The sequence below is a fragment of the Stegostoma tigrinum genome, chromosome 19 (genome assembly GCF_030684315.1).
Source record: "Stegostoma tigrinum isolate sSteTig4 chromosome 19, sSteTig4.hap1, whole genome shotgun sequence".
Lineage (NCBI taxonomy): Eukaryota > Metazoa > Chordata > Chondrichthyes > Orectolobiformes > Stegostomatidae > Stegostoma > Stegostoma tigrinum.
In genome coordinates this window covers 34599953-34620492 of record NC_081372.1, presented here as the reverse complement: position 1 = coordinate 34620492, position 20540 = coordinate 34599953, and the positions used below count along the sequence as shown (strand labels likewise).

General features: G+C 39.6%; 2 protein-coding genes across 2 annotated transcripts in view; one reads left to right on the top strand and one right to left on the bottom strand.

The window, feature by feature from the left end:
• fitm2 (fat storage inducing transmembrane protein 2) overlaps window positions 1-20540 on the top strand; it is a 275264-nt gene that overhangs the window by 222805 nt on the left and 31919 nt on the right. Inside the window, exon 3 of the transcript XR_009446933.1 lies at window positions 13849-13893. The gene's annotated coding sequence lies outside the window, so the exon portion shown is untranslated. The remainder of the gene's footprint in view (window positions 1-13848; window positions 13894-20540) is intronic.
• gdap1l1 (ganglioside induced differentiation associated protein 1-like 1) overlaps window positions 1-20540 on the bottom strand; it is a 51808-nt gene that overhangs the window by 7642 nt on the left and 23626 nt on the right. Inside the window, exons 3-5 of the mRNA XM_048550008.2 lie at window positions 17320-17493; window positions 6757-6851; window positions 3787-3901 (exon numbers count right to left, since the gene is read on the bottom strand). Coding sequence (XP_048405965.1) covers window positions 3787-3901; window positions 6757-6851; window positions 17320-17493 — 384 coding nt within the window. The remainder of the gene's footprint in view (window positions 1-3786; window positions 3902-6756; window positions 6852-17319; window positions 17494-20540) is intronic.

Here is a 20540-nt window from a genome sequence, read left to right as displayed (position 1 = left end):
ACATCAGCTCTTCTCACCCAAACTCCAAGCCCTGTCCCACTGGCTTTAGCATCTTACACACTCCATTCACTCTTCTCAATTATTGATCTTAGTCCAATCTATCTGAAAGCCCCTCCCTGAATTCACTTCCTTTATCATGTTGCTTCACCATCTCCCATTTCTCTATAGGTAAAGGGAATTATCATTTGCTGATGTGCATTTGCTGTAAGGCAGTCGATTGTCACTGTGGAGTGTACATCCGCGGATGTCAATAGCTCACCTGCAGTTATTTTGTCTCCTAGGTAAAGTGATGCAACGAAGCTACTCTTGTGACGGACAACAAAGTCTTCCACCAGTTTATGTTGTGAGCTCTTACCACCCCTAATGCTATATCCAGGTTGTATTCGACACTCCCTCCACCACCAACGATCAGTAGCAGCACTTAATGCTCCTTAGGCAGCACCTTCCAAACCCATGACCACTACCATCTAGAAGGACAAGGGCTTAACATACATGGGATCAGCAGCACCTACAAATTCCTCTCCAAGTCACTCACCAGCCTGACTTGGAAATATGTCACCATTTCTTCAGTGTCACTGGGTCAAAATTCTGGAACTCCCTCCCTAATGGCTTTGTGGGTATACCTACAACAAATGGATAAGACCATAAGACATAGGAGTGGAAGTAAGGCCATTTGGCCCATCAAGTCCACTCCGCCATTTAAATCATGGCTGATGGACATTTCAACTCCACTTCCCTGCACTCTTCCCCGTAGCCCTTGATTCCTTCTGAGATCAAGAATTTGTCGATCTCTGCCTTGAAGGCAAACAACATCCCGGCCTCCACTGCACTCCGTGGCAATGAATTCCACAAGCCCACCACTCTCTGGCTGAAGAAATGTCTCATTTCAGTTTTAAATTTACCCCCTCTAATTTTAAGGCTGTGCCTATGGGTCCTAGTCTCCCCACCAAATGGAAACAACTTTCTAGCGTCCACCCCTTCTAAGCCATACATTATCTTGTAAGTTTCTATTAGATCTCCCCTCAGCCTTCTAAACTCTAATGAGTACAATTTCAGGATCCTTAGCCGTTCATCATACGTTAAACCTACCATTCCAGGGATCATCTGTATGAATCTCCGCTGGACACGTTCCAGGGCTAGTATGTCCTTCCTGAGGTGTGGGGCCCAAAATTGGACACAGTATTCTAAATGGAGCTAGAGCTTTATAAAGCCTCAGAAGCACATCACTGCTTTTATATTCCATACCTCCTGAGATAAACGACAACATTACATTCGCTTTCTTAAATAAGGACTCTACCTGCAAGTTAACCTTTCGAGAATCCTGGACCAACACTCCCAGATGCCTTTGTACTTATGCTTTGCGAATTTTCTCACCATTTAGAAAATAGTCCATGCCTGTATTCTTTTTGCCAAAGTGCAAAACGTCACATTTACTCACATTGAATTTCATCAGCCATTTCCTGGACCACTCTCCTAAACTGTCTAAATCTTTCTGCAGCTTCCCCACCTCCTCAGTACTACCTGCCTGTCCACCTATCTTTGTATCATCAGCAAACTTCGCCAGAATGCCCCCAGTCCCTTCTTCCAGATCATTAATGTACAAGGCGAACAGCTGTGGCCCCAACACTGAACGCTGCGGGACACCACTCGTCACCGGTTGCCATTCCGAAAAAGAGCCTTTTATCCCAACTCTCTGCCTTCTGTCAGACAGCCAATCCTCAATCCAAGCCAGTATCTCACCTCGAACACCATGGGCCCTCACCTTGCTCAACAGCCTCCCGTGAGGCACCGTATCAAAGACCTTTCGGTAGTCTAGATAGATAACATCTGGGTTTCCCTGGTCTAACATACTTGTTAGAATTCTTTGAAGAGGCAACAAGTTTGTCAGGCACAATCTCCCCTTACTAAATCCATGCTGACTTGTACTAATCTGACCCTGCACTTCCAGGAATTTAGAAATCTCATCCTTGACAATGGAGTCTAGAATTTTACCAACTACCGAGGTTAGGCTAATCGGCCTATAATTTTCCATCTTTTGCCTTGTTCCTTTCTTAAACAAGGGGGTTACAACAGCAATTTTCCAGTCATCTGGGACTTTCCCTGATTCCAGTGACTTTTGAAAGATCATGACCAAAGCCTCCGCTATCTCCTCAGCCACCTCCCTCAGAACTCTAGCAGCAGATCAAGAAGGCAGCTCACCATCACCACCTTAAGGGCAACTAAAAATGGGCAATAAATGTTGGTTCAGCCAGCAATGCCTGCATCCCATAAATGAATAAAAATAGGAGGCTATCTTGGTCTTATGAGGGGACGAGACACTTTCAGACTACATCCTTGGCCTGAAAGTGCTCATAGAGGTGGAACATAAATTACTGGTCTCCATGTAAGATGAGAAAGATTTGACAAGCATACTTCTATGGTGACAGATATTCTGACTCTGTCTTATGAAATTTATCTATGTAATGAAATATGGGTAGAGGAAACTACAAACATCCACAGTTGTGCTCTCCAGAGTGATGGTATGCAGCTTTACTACAAATGATGAATCTGTATTTGAAAATTTGCTTGAATTATACAATTTTGCCACAGTGGCCTATAAGCTTTCAAACAAATATGTTCGGAAGAAAAGGTCATCTGAGAATGTGTTAGTCACTCACCAATTTTGTGAATGAAGACTGGTCAGACAAAAAGGTCTAGTAGCTTTGCTTGAAGACCTATTTCACATATTTACAGCATTTCACTACTGCAGACAACTTACTGGTGTTTAATGAAAGATTAGCTGTTCTAGCTTTACTGACAGACTACATCCTCAACAGGATATGCCAGGGTATTTGATAATAATTAAGTGTAGAGTCAGAGTGTAGGTATTGATGTCGCAATCAGAGATCTCATACGAGTTTGCACAGCTCATAGCTGACTGTGAAACTTGTGTTTCACAAGACTGAGCAACATAAGTTGCTGATACCCCCTATTTTCTCCAACAGATTGTGGGAACTGATGCAAGTAGACCTACTTATGTTTGATGGACAATCTTATGTCATTGCTGGATAGAGTTACATACCACAAACACACATCCAGCTATCAGGGTTTTTCAGGAAATATTGACTTACATGTGGGATTTCTGAGGTAGTTGTGTCAAATAATGGACTACTGTATGGTTTACTAATGAGTCTTTTAGACCAATTTGCAAGCAAAATGCTGACTTTTATACAGCATTATTAAATTACCACTTCACCCCACTTCAATATGGCTCGTCATCATCATCAGAGTTGCTGACGCACAGAAAATGGAGGTACAACCTTGATCGGCTGAATGGACTACTTCTGCTCCTAATTCAAATGTCTGTACCTTGTGTGCACATGTTTTGTGTGAGTGGCAAGTGGGTGTTTGTTGCAATTATATGTACGGTGTCATGAAAATAAATATCATTCCTTTCTATTTATTCAAATTTATGAGAGCCTGTTTGTCCCTCTTAAAAGTCAAAGCACTGAAAGAGTAAAAGTACTCCTCAAAAATATATCTTCTCAGTAAAGAGGTGTGAAAAGGAGAAAATTATCTCTCAAGTCTTCCTTACTACTGCACTACTGTGTATGTTGATTGGATGGGTGGAGTTGAAACAGCAGCAAAAAATATCTTTTACCAGTCAGACCACAGTAAATCTCAGTGAAGCACCTGATGTTTGCAATTTTATGGCAGCTTTCTATTTATGATGTTTTTTAGACATTGGGTGGTGGAAGCATATATTATTGGACCCACTGCTAATATCATCCTTTAATAACTCCATACCTGTTAGTTCATGCTTTCGCTGTTCAAGCTCTGCTTCCACTTGATCTAAAACTTTCCCTAACTCACTAAGAATTTTCTTCAGATTGTTCACATCATCATGGTCAAGTATCTTAGCCTGGGAAGAATAGAGAAAAGGGTGTTACTGTGCTTCAATCTTATTTGGTAATAACAGAACAGTGCTCAATGTGGCCAGTGGTGTGAACATACAGTGTAGCATTGGCCTTCTACTGATAGGCTTATTGATTTGGGAAAAGCACCAATCTGCTCGTCCATATAAACAAGAAGTCCTGCTTGCTGGCCCCAAGTTTTCTGTGGTACTTTTAATATTACAGATTGCTGATGGTAAAGTTAGTTATTTTCTATTATTATTAACGGGTTGGTGTTTCGGTGAAATGTTTGAGTTTATTTTTTGTAAATTTTAATGTCAAAAGTTTTAAAGACAGAGATTTCATTTGGCACTACTTACTGTGGTCACTGCAATTACAATACAACACAAATAGCGTAACATTATCTCTGCTTGGTGACTTTAGTAAATTAAAATAAAAACTCAGTTACTGTAAAATAACCTAAAAATTCTGTAGTGCACAAAAGGGACGTGTCTTTTAATTAACAACCAAGCAAGTTCAAATACTAAGTAATTTTTTTTCAAATTGATATTAAAGTAAATTGAAATTTATTTCTGAAAGCAACATTTTTAAACCGCCTGCACACATATGGACAATGTGATATTTCAATTAAACAATGAATGTTTGTTAGGCATGCCGTGGAGCACAATGCAGATTCCTAAGTATATTAAACAAACAATGGAAAATTCCTGGGTAATGACAAAATGAGACCAGATCATGAACATTTGCAATCTGAGCAGACTACATTTCAAAGTATTTCAAACAAAGTGTACAGTTTTTTGCTTTTTTTTCCTCTTCCCATGGTATATGATGTTAGCAGGGCTGCATTTAGTGCTATTCTCAATTGTCCAGAACCAGTGGTGGTGGTAAGCCTTCACCTTTAAACTTTTGGACTCCTAGTGATTATTGGGCTTCTACAATAGATTTATATTCCACAATATTGATCAGGCAACAATGAACAACATTGTGTTTGTCATGAGAATAAAATGTACAGGACACCTCAAAGGTGATGGCATTAATTGTGGTATTCCTGCCTGCAATCTCAGTCAATAGAGACTGCATCTCTCCTCATTAGAATGAAAACAACCTTAATGAGTTACTGCAAGTAAACCTATCCAAAAACTAGAGTATGCTGGTAACTGAGGAGGTGATTGACTGGATGCTAATCTGCAAAACGTTCAGATTGTTGAGTGCTTTGTAGATGATCTCATCTTGGCAATTGACGAGTATTACATTACATTCTTGACTTGAATCTTGCAGAGAATGGAGAGGATTTGAGGGTTTGGGAGCTAAACCAATTAGTGTTGTGTTCCTAGCATCTTGTAGCCGTGGGTTTAATAAAGCTAATTTAGTTATATTTTTCCTTTGTTATGATAGTGACCACAATTGATCAATTGGGCCAATGGACTGTAGAGTGGCAGTTGGACTTTAATTTGGATAGATGTGAGGTGTTGCACTTTGGTGAGGCAGGACTAGCACAGTTGATGGTGGGGCCCTGGGCAATATTGTAGAGTAGAGGGGCCTGGGGGATTCAGGTGCATAATTCTTTGAGATTTGCATTGCGTGTGGGCAGGGTGATTAGGAGGACATTTGGAGTGCTTGCCTTCATTGCTCAGACCTTTTGAGTGTGGGAGTTGAGATGATGTGTCAGGGTTATGTGGGGCATTGATGGGGCCTCTTCTGGAGTGTTATTCTGGTTGCCCTGCTATAGGAAGGACGTTGTTGGATTGGAGGGGTTCAGAGGCAATTTTCCAGGATGATGCCAGGAGTAGACAGTTTAAGTTGTAGTGATAGGCTGGGACTTTGTTCACTGCAGTGGGACATTGAGGGGTGGCCTAGTGGAGGTTTGTAGGATCATGAGGGGCATGTATAGGGTGAATAGCAAGGGTCTTTTCCCTAGGTTGGAGGAGTCCAAAACTAGAGGGCATATTTATAAGGTGAGGTGAGAAAGTTTTAAAAAGGGCAGGAGGGACAACCTTCTTACACAGAAAGTGGTTTATGTGTGGAATGAACTGCCACAGTTGCAACGTTCAAAAGACATTTAGGATAAGTTCCTGAATAGGAAAGGTCTGGAGAGATATGGGCCAAACACAGACAAATAAGACTAGTTTAGTTTGGGAACATGGTTGGCGTGGACTGGTTGGACTGTAGGGTCTGTTTCCATGCTGTATGATTCTATGACTGTAAGATTTTCATAGTAGGAGGCTTGATGATAGTGCCATTGCTGTTGCTACATTAATGGAGTTATGCAAGATGTTACTACTAATGCTGTATGGTAATGATTGCGTCTTCTGTCATTCATGATGGTGATAATCTGGCGCGTATGTATTGTGAAGTAGCTGCTGTTTTCAGCTCAAAGCAAGGTATTGCTCGGTGTCTGCTGTGAGTTGACATTACCTGCTTCATTATGGGAGGAGATGTTAGTGCATCTGAAAATGGAGGTAATGTGTATGAAATGAGGGAAGTTATGCTGAACCCTGTATCAAATTTTGCTTAAGTCACAACCAGAGTATTGCTGTGAAAAGGAACTTGTTGCTGAAACTTTTTGCCTTTCCTTATCAGGACAAATGCATGAATGCTAAATTGAAAATAATCACACCAATTTACACTACAGGAGAAACGGTGCAACAAGTTGGTCATCTAATTCACTTGGAGAGAAAGACAAGATAGGGCATCCTTAATTTTTTACTAGAATTAAGTTTGTCTTCACATAATTTATAGCTCAAATAATCCAATACTCCATTTCAGGTGTAATGGCAACTTGTCTGCAAGAATGCTTAGCCTGAAGTCAAAATTGATAGCTTCATTTTAGAATCAAATTGAGAGTAAACCGTATTTATATTACCATTAGTTTTTTTTGTTTGGAAAGATATGGCTCTGTGAGTTGAGGTTGTTCTTGGTCAAGCTTCACGAGTTCTGCAGCAGTGTTTACTAAATGTCCTGTCAGAAGAAAAATTAAAGATACATGATTTCATATCTACAATGCCTTGTGCAACATAGAAGAAAATGGTAACCAGAAGCATCAAAAATTATGCCCAGCTTTTGGTCTAGAAAAACATATTTCTAAGTACAATTTGATTAGGAAGATTCCACTAAGGTTGGAGATCCAAGCTGTATATGGGATGCTATAACAACAAAACTTAAGTATTTGAATTGGCGTCACTTCCTTTCATATCAAGTTGTATACTGTTAAGAAAATATTCAAGCAATAATTCCAAAACTAAAATTGGTTACAGTATAGATTACTCAAGTTGAATTTATCTGACAATACAATGTTCAAATGAAATATCTATTATTCTTTGGGAAGTGAATTTGCAATTACTATTGGACACACTTCCATATCACAAATAGTAATATGAATGATTAATATCAACTTATGCTATATTTAATCTGAGCAGAATCATATATGTTGCAAAATGAGGTACTATTTCAATTTGTTAAACAGATGTTGCTTTCACATTACCTATTCTCAGTTCATCAGATCATTGTGCTTAATGAAATGCATTATACAAGCCGAAAGCTCCCATGTCCTGTGATAATAATCGATGCAATTAAGTAGTTGTCAAAAGACTCCAGTATGCCACTATCCATTTCATTACTTGTAATAATGTCTATTTACATATCATCCTTGCGATTGGTAACCAACTCTTGCTCTCAATTCAGCAATTTTTAAAATTCTAAATCTTTACTTTCAATTCTCTCCCAGGCCTCATCCCTTCTGTTCTTATCAAAGCCTCACCCCTTTCCGCACCCCCGCCCATATCTGCAGCCCACCATCCCAATCCCTGTAACCCCATTCTGACAACTCTGAAAGAGTTTTGCATTCCTCCAACTTGGCTCTTTGCACATACCCAATTTTTTTTATCCTAGCATTGGTAGCCTTCAGCTGACCAGGCTCAAAATCTCTAGAATTCCCTCCTAAATCCATTTCCCTTTTCTCCATTAAGATGCTGTTCAAAATCTATCACTTAGACGGAATACTTGGTCATCTGTCCTAAGGTCTCCTTTACAGAACAATCCATAATATGGATTGTGATAACTGATTTACACCATTTGTCATTTTGATGCTTTGAACTGACTCTCAGATGAGATCATATGCAATGAAACGATTATTATTAAGCAATTACATAGGTCGCAGAAAAATACCCATTGTTCTGTTTTGTTCTGGATTCACAGTAATTTCAACATGAATAAGATGAACAGCAATGGTAAGAAGTAAACTAAACTCTTTGGCAATTGTCATGATCCCAGAACAGACTGCCAAATACATGTTACAATCTGGCTAAGGATCAGTAGCTTTCATCTTTAAAGTAAACAAAAGATGTGATCCAGGAAACTTACTAAGAGACTAAAACCACAAAATTCTGTCGTTATGTCGATATTTGAACAAACAACAATAAACTTTATTAAACATCATTAGAACAGGAGTGCAATCCACAATTATGTACACCTTATTTCCAACACCTAGAATTAATTAGTAGTAAATATGGGAAATAGACTGTAATCTAACCCCTTATAGCATGCATCAAATATCAATTGTGATTGAGACAAATCCCAGGGATTTTTCAGTAACTCCCCCAAATTTTAATAACACAGTGGGTCATTAACTTTCATTAAACTTCACAAGGAATCACAATTCTTAACTGGCTTTAAAACTCCCTCTCCATTGCTGCTTCATGATAGGTTTCCTCAATGGTTGTTCCTATGTTGGTCCATTCTCCTCTCTTTCTGGATCTGTGCTTCCCATTGGCTATGAAAGCTGTACTCTAATACTAATTCACAAGCAAAACTCCAGCTTTTCACTGAAAGCTAGCTTCACCAAGATGGAACTACCTCTGGGATTGTCCTTGAAACTTAACTTGCTCAGTTACATCAAGCAATTTTGCTTGTGGATTTTCAGACCTCACTCGCAGCTGTACTTAACTATTGGGGCATGTGGCTTCTTCTGAGCTCTCATAACTTTAAGGTCTTTTCCTAAGCTGTGATTCAATTAGCTGCCTACTAACTCCTGGAACGTCTACCTGCGATCCAACAGCGTAGAAATATTCAACTGCTCATGATTTCTCATTGGAGTCTCCTACACAGGATAAAAAGTTAAAAAGTAGCATTTCTATCTCTTGACACCTCTTCCAACTCTTTATCCTTTAAACTCCTCTTCAGTGAAGCCCCCCCCCCCCAAACTATCCTAGGTGATCTGAAAATGTTGCAAACACCCCTCCCGTACTGCTTTGCAGTATTGAAAATGGCTACATAGAAACTCATACAATTATCTGTTCCATAGATGATATTAGTCATAGGTTATAAAAAACTGAAAGAACTGTGGATGCTGTAAATCAGGAAAAAAAACCAAGGTTGCTGGAAAAGCTCAGCAGATCTGGCAGCATCTGTGAAGGAGAAAACAGAGTTAATGTTTCGAGTCCGGTGACCCTTCCTCAGAACCTTCCTCTGAGGTAGGGTCACCGGACCTGAAATGTTAACTCTGTTTTCTCCCTCACAGATGCTGCCAGACCTGCTGATCTTTTCCAGCAACTTTGTTCTTGTTAGTCATAGGTCAATATAGTCAATAATGCAGACATTTGTAGTGTTCTTTTAAAGATAGACTTGGTTACAAAGTAATCAAGGAGTATTAAACAATAAGTGTTAATGGATAATATGCTTGCCATTCAATTGGGGTTAACCTGAGTGCTTATGTGTAACATTTGCAACCGTGTAAATATTGTTGATTAACCATTAGAAGCTCAAATTTCAGATTGCTGAGCTTGCTTTGCTGATATATCTTAAATTAACTAGAACGCTGACACAAAATGTTTTTTTTAAATTACATAATTTCACCAAGCTATGTAACAGAACCAGACTTTTGAGCCCTATTGGTGTGAGTAAGGTTCGAAAGCTCTGAATGTATGCCCACTAGCCTGAGTGGTCATTGAAAAAGTGAGCAGTAAATGAAGAAGGAAGTAATGCTGATGCAAGCCTAATTGGCACAGTAAAAATTGAATAATTAGGTTCTGTATTGATTTTGATATTTTCAGCCGAGTTCGATCCAGTTCATGTGACTATTCTATCCAGGATAAGGAATTAATAGGGTTCAATATGGATTACAACAATTTAAATATGGCTAACAAGACAAAAAAAATTGTAGAGATGAGATGGCAATTTCAAGGTCAGACCTTCAATACAGGATTAGAATTGCTGCTTTCAGTACTGAAGATAAAATTTCACAAGGCCAATTTTCCAACATTCCACTGACAGTTCGAGACGTGTGGTTTTAATTGACTTTTTTTTCTCAGCTCAGCTTTGTGCTTCTGATCTCTTCTATTTCTTTACTTTGGTCCACTCACAAATCACTTCGTTGAGAAAGTCCTTTTCACTGAGCATACAGTAACTGAGTCATAAAGGTCTACGGCACAAAAAAGGGCCCTCCAGCCAATCAAGTCTGCACTGATCAGAAACAAGCTCCTAACCATTCTAGCCCAATCTAGTCCAATGATAACCATCTAATCATATCTGACAACTCAGTTTGCAGTTAGTATGATGTGTCCTATACTATATCATAACTTTTCTATAGGAAAATTGCCAAAGGCAACCTAATTATACAAATACATTCACTTAGCTAGGGATTGATAAAACAGCTTGATAGTGAGAGGAATAGGATTAGGATATAAATTTCAGAGCTGTAGTCTAGATGTCTGGAGCTGAACTTTATTTTGGAGTTGGGATCGTGATGTCAGGTACATTTCACATTTGAACTCTATCACACATTTGAATCTGATAGCATTATTGACAAACACACTAATTAGAGTAACCCAGGGTGCCCACTTGACATCAGATAAAGTTGGCAGGTGGTTTCTGAAGCTGGACGGCTTATTGGACATGCTTTAACACTCACATATTGGACAGTCCCACCATTAGTGGCCAACACAGTAAAATGTAGAAGAATGGAGGAAGGAGAGGGTGCCTCAAGATGGACGTATCCTATAAAGAGTTTTTCTTTTAAAAGTTTTACATAAGAAATAAAATTCAGTCCAGATGGCACAACTTCCAATAATGGATCTACGAAAGAGAAAATTTGTAGATACTACTGATGTAGTTCTTGAGCATTTTGACTGTATCTCACTTACATGATACAATCTCAAACAGTACTGGGGGTTCAGAACTCACTGTCTGTAAGGGCAATTATGACCAAAGCTTGCAAAACATTTAAAGATTATTTGATTATGCTCTTGGATTTCTGTAAGAGCCAAAAGTGGGACTAATCTGGATGTTTCTTTGTCAGCTGAGTGACCTCCTTCGGTGCAGTGAACCAAATATGTGCTTGAATCATATTAGTATCTTTCACAGCTTCTGGTAATCTCTCAACTGCTCACAGCCAATTCGTTATTTTTGATGAGTGAGTGTTGTATTTTGTAAGGCAAAGCAGCAGATCTTCATATAGAAAAGGTTCAGAGACAGCAATCAGGTGGTTGCAATAATTGATCAATGATCATTTTAATTCAGGATGAATTTTGGCCAAGACACGGTAAATATCTCCTTCTTATCTTCCCTTATATTGTTACCTGAGCAAGCAGAAGGGGACTTAGCCTGGTATTCTCATCTAAATGTTGACACGGGCAGGTTTAACATGCTAGATCCATGAGCACTTCAGTGACAAAAAGTCACAGCCAGGCACACTCAGGAACAAGTGAGGGATTTGTACGTTATCATGGTCAGAGGGTAGAGATCCCAGGATAGGGAAATTGCCTTAAGACCTAAGCATTAAATTCTCCAGTTAACCGTTGAATAAACTCAATGGCAATTAGGATTAGTAAAACAGTCAAAATAAATTCAGTAAGGACTTTGTATACTTTAATGTTTAATTTTTAGTACAGAGTGATAAATATATATGCCAGAAATTTCACAAATATCACCCTATAGAAAACTGGAACCGTGATCATGTAATAGTGGAGTAATAAAGAAGAGAGCAAGTAAACTAAAAAGAACAGGATCAGGACGGCGTGTTCTTCACAGAATATGAAACAATATATGGAATAAATAAAAAGAACTTTAATAACTCCCCCATGAGGAGCTCGAACAGTTCATAAACTTCACTAAGACCTTTCACCCCCTCAAGTTCCCCTGGACCAACTCTGATACCTCTCTTTCCTCCCTGGACCTCTCTGCCTCCATCTCTGGTGACCACCTTGAAACTGATATCTATTTCAAGGCCACTGACTCCCACAGCTATCTGGACTACAACTCTTCTCATCCACCTTCCTGCAAGAATGTGATCCTACTCCCAATTCCTCTGCCTCTGCTGTGTCTGCTCCCAAGATGGGGCGTTCCACTCCCAAACATCCCAGATGTCTTCTTATTTCAAGGACCCGCAACTTCCCCCCCGCCAGTGGTTGAAAATGCTCTCGATTGCATCTCTTGTGTTCCCCGCACCTCTGCCCTCACATCCCCTCCCTGCAACAAAGGCTGACTCCTCTTTGTCCTCACATATCATCCCACTAACCTCCAAATGCAACGTATCATTCTCCGCCACTTCCGCCATCTGCAATCTGAACCCACAGCCAAGGATATATTTCCCTCCCCACCCCTATCTGCCTCCATTGGGACTGCTCTCTCCGCAACTCCCTCGTCCACTCCACTCTCCACCCTAGCCCCACTATCCCTGTTACCTTACCTTGCAGCCGCAGGAAGTGCTACGCCTGCCCCTATACCACCCCTTCACCTCCATCCAAGGACCCAAAAAAACTTCCACATCAGACAGATGTTCACCTGCACATCTGCTAATCTGGTTTACTGCATCCGCTGCTCCTGATGTGGCCTCCTGTACATTGGTGAGACCAAGCGGAGGCTCGGAGACTGCTTTGTAGAGCACCTGTGCTCTGTTCATGACAAACAACAACAACTTCCAGTCGCGAACCACTTCAACGCCCCCTCCCACTCCCTGGACAACATGTCTATCCTGGATCTCCTCCAGTGTTGCAACGATGCCACCTGGAAACTGGAGGAACTGTGCCTTGGGAGCCCACAACTCAATGGTCTCAAATGTGGACTTTACTAGCTTCAAAATCTCCCCACCCTCAACCTCATCCCATGACCAACCCTTCCTCTCATCCCTGCTTCCTCGACGTGACACAACCTGTCCGTCTTCTCTCCTACCTATGCGCTCCTCCCACCTCACTGACCAATCCCCACTACTGCCTACCTGCACTCATCTATCACCATCCCACCTATCTTCTCCAGTCCCACCCCTCCTCTCTCTATTTCAGAGCTCCCTTCCCCCTCCCCTATTTCTGAAGAAGGGTCCTGACCCGAAACGTCAGCTTTCCTGCTCCTCTGAAACTGCGTGGCCTGTTGTGTTCCTCCAAATCCACACTGTGTTATCTCTGACTCCAGCATTGGTAGTTCTTACTATCTCTAAATAAAAAGAATGCCCACTTCATTAAGAAATAATTTGTAATGGAATAATAACATTAGCAGTTCCACTGCTTCTCTTCTTACCTTCATATGTATACTTTCAACAAACACAGAGCATTGTATCAGAACCACCATGAATGACCGTGTGTAATGCAATGTAAATGTTATTTCATGTTGTTGTTTTATCTTTATCAAAATGCTGTGTGTTAATGTTATAAAAAATGCAGGAAACGGACATATTCCCCTCAGTTATTGAGAACATGCACATGTAAGTGCACATTTATGTATATACATTGCTTCTCTTGGGGTTTTTCTTGAAGGTTAATTTCAGGACAATTTGATCTACTCTCTCAGATCATTAGTTGATTTAGCATGAGCACTATTCATACAAGATTAATAACCTAACATGACGCATCGAAATGTCTTGAAATACACCTTCAACATCCATTAAGATAGATATATTTGACAATTTGTACTCATTCATGTGCAATGAAAGAATTAAAATGAAGATGATTTATTTATTCATTTATTCCAGATATATTTCAATGGTGTCCAATATAAACTAGTACGGACAAATAAGGTATGTTCAACTGTGTTGTCTTAATTATGACACTATCCAAGAAATATTTTGATGATATTTACTGCTGCAAATGTTCTTGGAAACCCTATTTACAAATATTTCTGTAACACTTTGGAAAGTTACTGGGTTAAATTGAAGCAGATCTGAGAAAATTGCAAATTTGTGCTGATAAGATTATTAAATAATAGCAAGAACACTTGCACTCTTTATGTATATTCACTCTAGAAGACACTGTCAAGACAGTATTTCTATCTCATTTTTATTGGTCTCATGGTGTTAACAGTTTGGAGGTGAAAACATATATAGTATCATAGTGTAGTTCAGCATGAGAAACCTGCTGAGTCTATGCCAGTTTTTGAACAGCAATCCAGTTAGTTCCACCCCTCACTTCTCTCCACATATCCTAACTTTTTTTTTCTCCCTCAATTCTTCATTCCATTCCCTTTTGAAGGCAAGTACTGAATCTTTCCCCTCCACTCTCTCAGGCAGTCAATTCCAAATTCTAATCATTTGTTTCACAGAAATGTTTTTCTTCACATCATCCTAAGTTATTTTGCCAAGCACCCTTATATCTGTGTCTAGTTATTAAGCTCTCAGCCATTGAAACCATCTCCTTATTTATTCTTTCTGAACATTCATGATGATAAATCTCCTCCTGACCACCTCTGATCTATGGAAAACAAACCCAACTTCTCAGGTCTATTCCATACAACTGCAATCCCTCATCCCTAGCAAATTTCTTCTGGATCTGTTCGAAAGCTTTCATGTCCTTCTTAAAGTTTTGGATCTAGAATTTGACACAATACTACAGGTGGGGCCAAGATGCTGATTCAAAAAGGATTAGCATTATCTTTCCAGCTTTTGTACCACATGTCTCTTTTATAAATTTCGAGATCCCATATGTTTTATTCACTGTTTTGTTAATCTATCCTGCCAACTTCAAGGATTTGTGAACAAACATTCCCAGGATTCTCCTGTCTTGCAGTACTTTTAACATTATTCCATTTATTATGTATTATTTCTCCTCATTACTTCTATTAAACTTTAGCACCTCACACCCTCCCTGCATTGAAATTCATCAGCCATGAGTGCACCAATTTGTCTGTATATTCATAAAGTCTGTTACTATATTCCTCGCTTTATGATTTTTCTTATTTTGTGTGATCTTGTAAATTTCAAACTTTTACCCTGAAACTCCAAATCTGAACAATTAAAGCATGTCAGAAACAACAGCGTTTCTAGTACTGAATCATGGGGATCTGTCCAGAATTCATGACGCAGCCATTCACAAAGCTCATACACAACATCAACTGCAGTCTACTTATCCTCCTTCTCTGTACCGTCATCAAAACACTTGTGCCAAGGTAGTCAACACAATGTGTCCTTGAAAAACCCATGTTGCTTTCTCTCACTAGTCAGTACTTGTCTATTGAATTGTTAAATTTCTCCCAGACCTTTGGTCTAAATATTCTGGGAGCTACAAAAACAATTACCCATTGTATTACCTGTGCCCAAGCTCCAGAAAGCCTTGCCCATTTTTGCAGCATTAACTGCTGTATTCTGACAAGCAAAGAGTTTAGTTACTTTATTGAAAAGTTTCAGGGAGAATTTCAGCGGATTGAGGGCATGGTGGTAAATGTGTGAGGGGATAGGACAAAAAAGTAAGTGGGTGAAGCGGTACGTTGGATTGTGGAGGGTAGTCAAATAGGGTCAGGGCAAGTTGGGTGGTAAGTTTGGCTGTTGAATCAAGAGGAGTGAGTTATTTTGGAGGTGATACAAGTGGGGATCAGGTCAGGCGAGGTGTTTAGTGAGGTGGAGTACAGAAAGTGTCAAGGCTACTTGGGTCGGGAGAGTGGGTCAAACATCTCATTTGGAGGATGTTAAACAGTGAGGTTTTTGGGTGGGGGTGCTCAGTTTTATAGTTTATCTTGAGTTAGGTTAGATTTTAATCCCTCTAACATTTTAGATTTATATTTAGATTTCATTGTTATGTGTAATTGAGTACAGGAATACAAGAATACAGTCAACATTGTACAACAGTGCCATTCTCCGGTGCCATCTTAGGACACAAAAGGTGCGATTAAAGACCGAAATAAAAGAGCTAAAGAAAAGGAAACATCCAGATCACTCCCCACCTCTGTCATGAGTCCTCATCGCCAGAAAAACAAAGCCACAAAGCCCATTCCTTGGTCTATGAACACTCAGGTGTCCCGAGTCCCTGCACACTGCTGTAGCCAGTATGCCACCGTCTGTGCCATCAGGTACATGGGCCCACCAAGTCCTGGATCTGTGCCACCTCTGCTGGAACTATGTCACCATTCTTCAGACTCCTCTTGCCTCCACTGACATTGTCACCGCCATGAGATTTCTGAACCTGATCTGGGCTACAACCTGACACTGGGCCTACCACACTGAAGCAGCTGGTGCCTCTTTCTGGCTTACTTTGCTGCCGCTGCCACGTCCTGGGGTCCACCATTTTTAGGGATAATTATTCAGGTAAGTAAGTCAAAACCCTCAGAAGTCTCAGACCATAACTCAAAATTGAAACTTCTTAGAGGGTTCCAGCTACTGGCTAATACCCCAACAGATGTTTTAATGTCCCAGGCAATTCCTGGGTTGTCAATATCGGGGTCTCTTCAGGATCCCAATATGCATCTTTCAGGGTATGTGCTGCTATGATTTCTTTCCAATCAAAATATCTGGGCTGCTTTTTATAAATGCTTCTTCACTATTGATTTTAAATTGACCAGGCTGTGATTGTTAGGTTTATCCCTACCGAAATTCTTTTGTGAACAAAAATGTAACGTCTGCAATCCTTAAGTCCTTGTATCTCACATGTGTTGAAGAGGATTGGAAAATTGGGGACAACATTTCAACAATTTCCAACATTACTTCCCTTAGCACCCTAAAGTGCATACATCCAGGCAGGGTTCTATATCGACTTTAGTACTAGCAGCCTCTCTAGTATCTCAGTAACCACTTAGCTTACAATAAATTAGTCAAAGACCTCATTTTTGGTAGACGCCAATGCAAAGTACTCATTTGCTAGTACAGCCATGCCTTCTACTTTTACCAATCAATCTACATTTTGGTCTGAATCTAGTTCACTAGTTCTGCCAGCAGCTTTTTAACTGTTAAAATGCCCGTGGAAAACCTATAGGCTAGCCCAATAGAGGTGATAGTTTCCCTACCCTGAAGAATACAAATTTTTCTGTTGGGTTTTTATAACAATATCATAATTTTTTGGTATTAGTCTACTTATTACCAAATTTTTTGAATACTGTTTCACAACTTTTTCTGTCGGCATTTAAGTTAATATACGTTGGACTGCCAAACTAGCACATTAATTACCCTACCATATCCTGGAGTTGCAATGCTAACCCCATTCCAAAGTGTATTATTCGCTATCCATATGTATTAACTTACTGCGGATTTCAGCTGTGGCATACTTTGGGATCATGGATTCAGTGGTCAGTTCTGGATGTAGAATGCAGCCGTGAGTGTAGGCATCCATGGGCAGTGAGTCCAGCAAGTCTTTAAAGTGCTGCATTCTAGAATAAGTAAGGCTCCCTGCTTCTGGAATTAATGTTGAGAAGTTTTCTGGAGATAAAATAATAATTTGTCAGGCACTGCCAAATAAAATATGGGTTTTTTAGTTTATTTACAATTATATAATTTTATAACACTATGACTTTATAATTACAACATGACTCTTTCAATCAAACGACTTCTTTAATATAAAGCAACTTAACAATAATTTGACAATGCACCATTGCATAACAACAATATTTTGACTACACTCTGCCTAGCTTAAGAAAACAAAAACAGAAGTTGCTGCAAAAGTTCAGCATCTGTGAAGGCAAAAAAATGTCAGTTGTTTCGGGTCTAGTGACCCTTCAACAAAACTTCCCTTGCTCAGTGAATCATATCTATAAAGATTTCATGTGATATAACCTACTCAGCAAAAGACAAAAGTTAAGATCCCTATTTTCCCAACTTTAATATTTAATGAATTCTCATGTTCTAATCCTCAAGACATCCTGTTCTGAAGGCACAAAGTTAATTTCACCAAATCAATTTTACAAATAAAGTGCTACTAAAATAATACCATTTCATTCTTTTGCATTTTATGGTTAAGTATGTAAGGCAAATTTATCAGCACATAGTGATGTTTATTCTTCCAGTATAGTTTGGCGCACAGAGGCTAGGATCGTAGTAAACAACAGAAAGGGTCTACAGTTGGTAGCGTGTGTTTGAAAAAGAAAAATTCTATAATAATATGTTTCAGAGCTGTTGGGAAAGAAGTCTGTGCTGTTCCTGGCTCTTAACAATGAGGTAGACCAAACTGATCAAGTGTCAGTCGGAGAAGATTTAGTGGACAGTGATCATTGTATAGTAACCAGAGATAATGGGAACTGCAGATGCTGGAGAATCCAAAATAACAAAGTGTGGGGCTGGATGAACAAAAGCTGACATTTCGGGCCAAGGCACTTCATCTGAAAAGGGGAATGGGGAGAGGATTCTGAAATAAATAGGGAGACAGGGAGAGGCGGATTGAAGATGGATAGAGGAGAAGATAGGTGGAGAGGAGAGTATGGGTCGGGAGGTAGGGAGGGGATAGGTCAGTGCAGGGAGTGTCGAGGCCCGAAACGTCAGCCTTTGTGCTCCAAAATGCATGCTTGGCCTGCTGTGTTCATCCAGCCCCACACTTTGTTATCATTGTATAGTAAGGTTGATTAAGAAAAAGGTCAAGGAATAATCCAAAGAAAAACTTCCTCGGGAAAAGCAATCTACTCTGCTGTAAGAATAGATCCAAAAAAACTGTGATTGTAGATTATCCAGTAAAACTTGTTTTGACTTGTTTTTTTAAAGAAGGCATAGTTTAATTCGACTTCAGACAGTTCCCACGAAGGGATAAAGTAGAACAAATTCAGAGCTCCATGGATGGCAAAAGAGGTTGAGACAATATGAAGCAGCAAAGGTATGCTTCTGCCAATTCTCAGGTGGATTGAGAGCCAACTGAGTACAGTAGAAAAGACAAATAGGAAAAATGAGGCTGTAGTATGGGAAGAGGCTGACATCCAACATGGAGGAATTCAAAACTCTTTTATGAAAACATAAATAGTAAAAGGGTAGTAAGAGTCGGAGTGGGGTTATTTAACAATGAAACAGGGAAGTTACACTTGGAGGCAGGGGCATAGTTGAGGTATTAAATGAACACTTTGCACTTACCTTTCCCAAGGAGAAAGCTGATATCTAGGTAACGTTTAAAGTGTAGGCAGATCAGGCACTTGAACAGTTTAAAACTGAATAGAAGAAGGTCTTTGGGAGGTCTGCCTATATTTAGAGTTGATAAGGTAGTAGGGCTGGATGAGATTCATCTAAGGCTATTGAAAGAAATGAGCAAAGAATTGAGGAGGCACTAACAATAATCTTCCAGTTTTCGTTGGGCTCAGAAGTGGTGCCACAGCACTGGAGAACTGCAAATGCTACACTCTTGTTCAAATAACAGTGGAAAGACAAGACTGGCAAATACAGACAGATCAGTTTAACCTTGGCGTGGTAGGGAACGGTTTAGAAGCAATAGGACAAAATTAATAGCCAATAAAAACCAAACGAACAGTGGATGCTGTAAATCAGGAACAAAAACAGATGCTTCTGGAAAAATTCTGGCAGCATCTGTGAAGAGAAAAATCAGTTAATGTTTTGGGTCTGGTGAAAAACTAGTTCTGTGGAAGGGTCACTGGCCCTGAAACGTTAACTCTGATTTTTTGTTCACAGATGCTGCCAGACATGCTGAGTTTTTCCAGCAACTCCTGTTTTTGTTCAAAATTAAAAGTCACTTGGACAGAAGTGGATTAACTATTGTAAGACTATGTGGATTTATTAAGGGAAAATTGCTTGTGGTTTTTGCTAAGTTAAAAGAAAATATTGGTAAGGATAATGCCATTGGTGCAACATACAAAAACTTTAAAAGGCATCTAATATAGAGTCATAAAATTGGCTTGGGAGCAATTTTAAATTTCATGGGTATAAAAGTGACAATAGCAAATTGGATATGATTTGTCTGAGTGACAGGAATCAAAAGGTACTGATGAATGGTTATTTGCAGATTGAAAATTGGTTTATAATGAAATTGCTCAGCGATTGGTATTAAGACCTCTGATCTGTCTGATACATTAGTGAGCTAGACCTTGGTATGCAGGGAATTATTTCAAAATTTGCAGACAATATAAAATGTATGAGTGCTGTGAACGTGAGGAAGATGGTGTAGAATGTCTAAATGATCTAGGTTGATGGAAATTGGTACAGAAGTGTCAGATGAAATTTAATGCAGAGAAGTGTGAAGTGATTATTTTTGTTAGGAGGAGCACAGCAACAAATACGTTTAATCTAAAAATATAAAATATAAGAAGAAAAGTACAACTCCACTGGGTGCAGGTGGTGAGTTATGTAGGAGCAGAAGGACCTGGGTGTATAATGTTCATAAATCATTAAAGCGGTACACAGAAAGTAGTTAAAAAAGCATATGCCATTCAGGACTTTTTCAACTGGGGCGTAAAGTACAAAAACAATGAAATGGCTTTAAATAATAGCTTGGCCTCATTTGGAGTATTACCTCCACTTCTGAGCGTACAATACTTTAG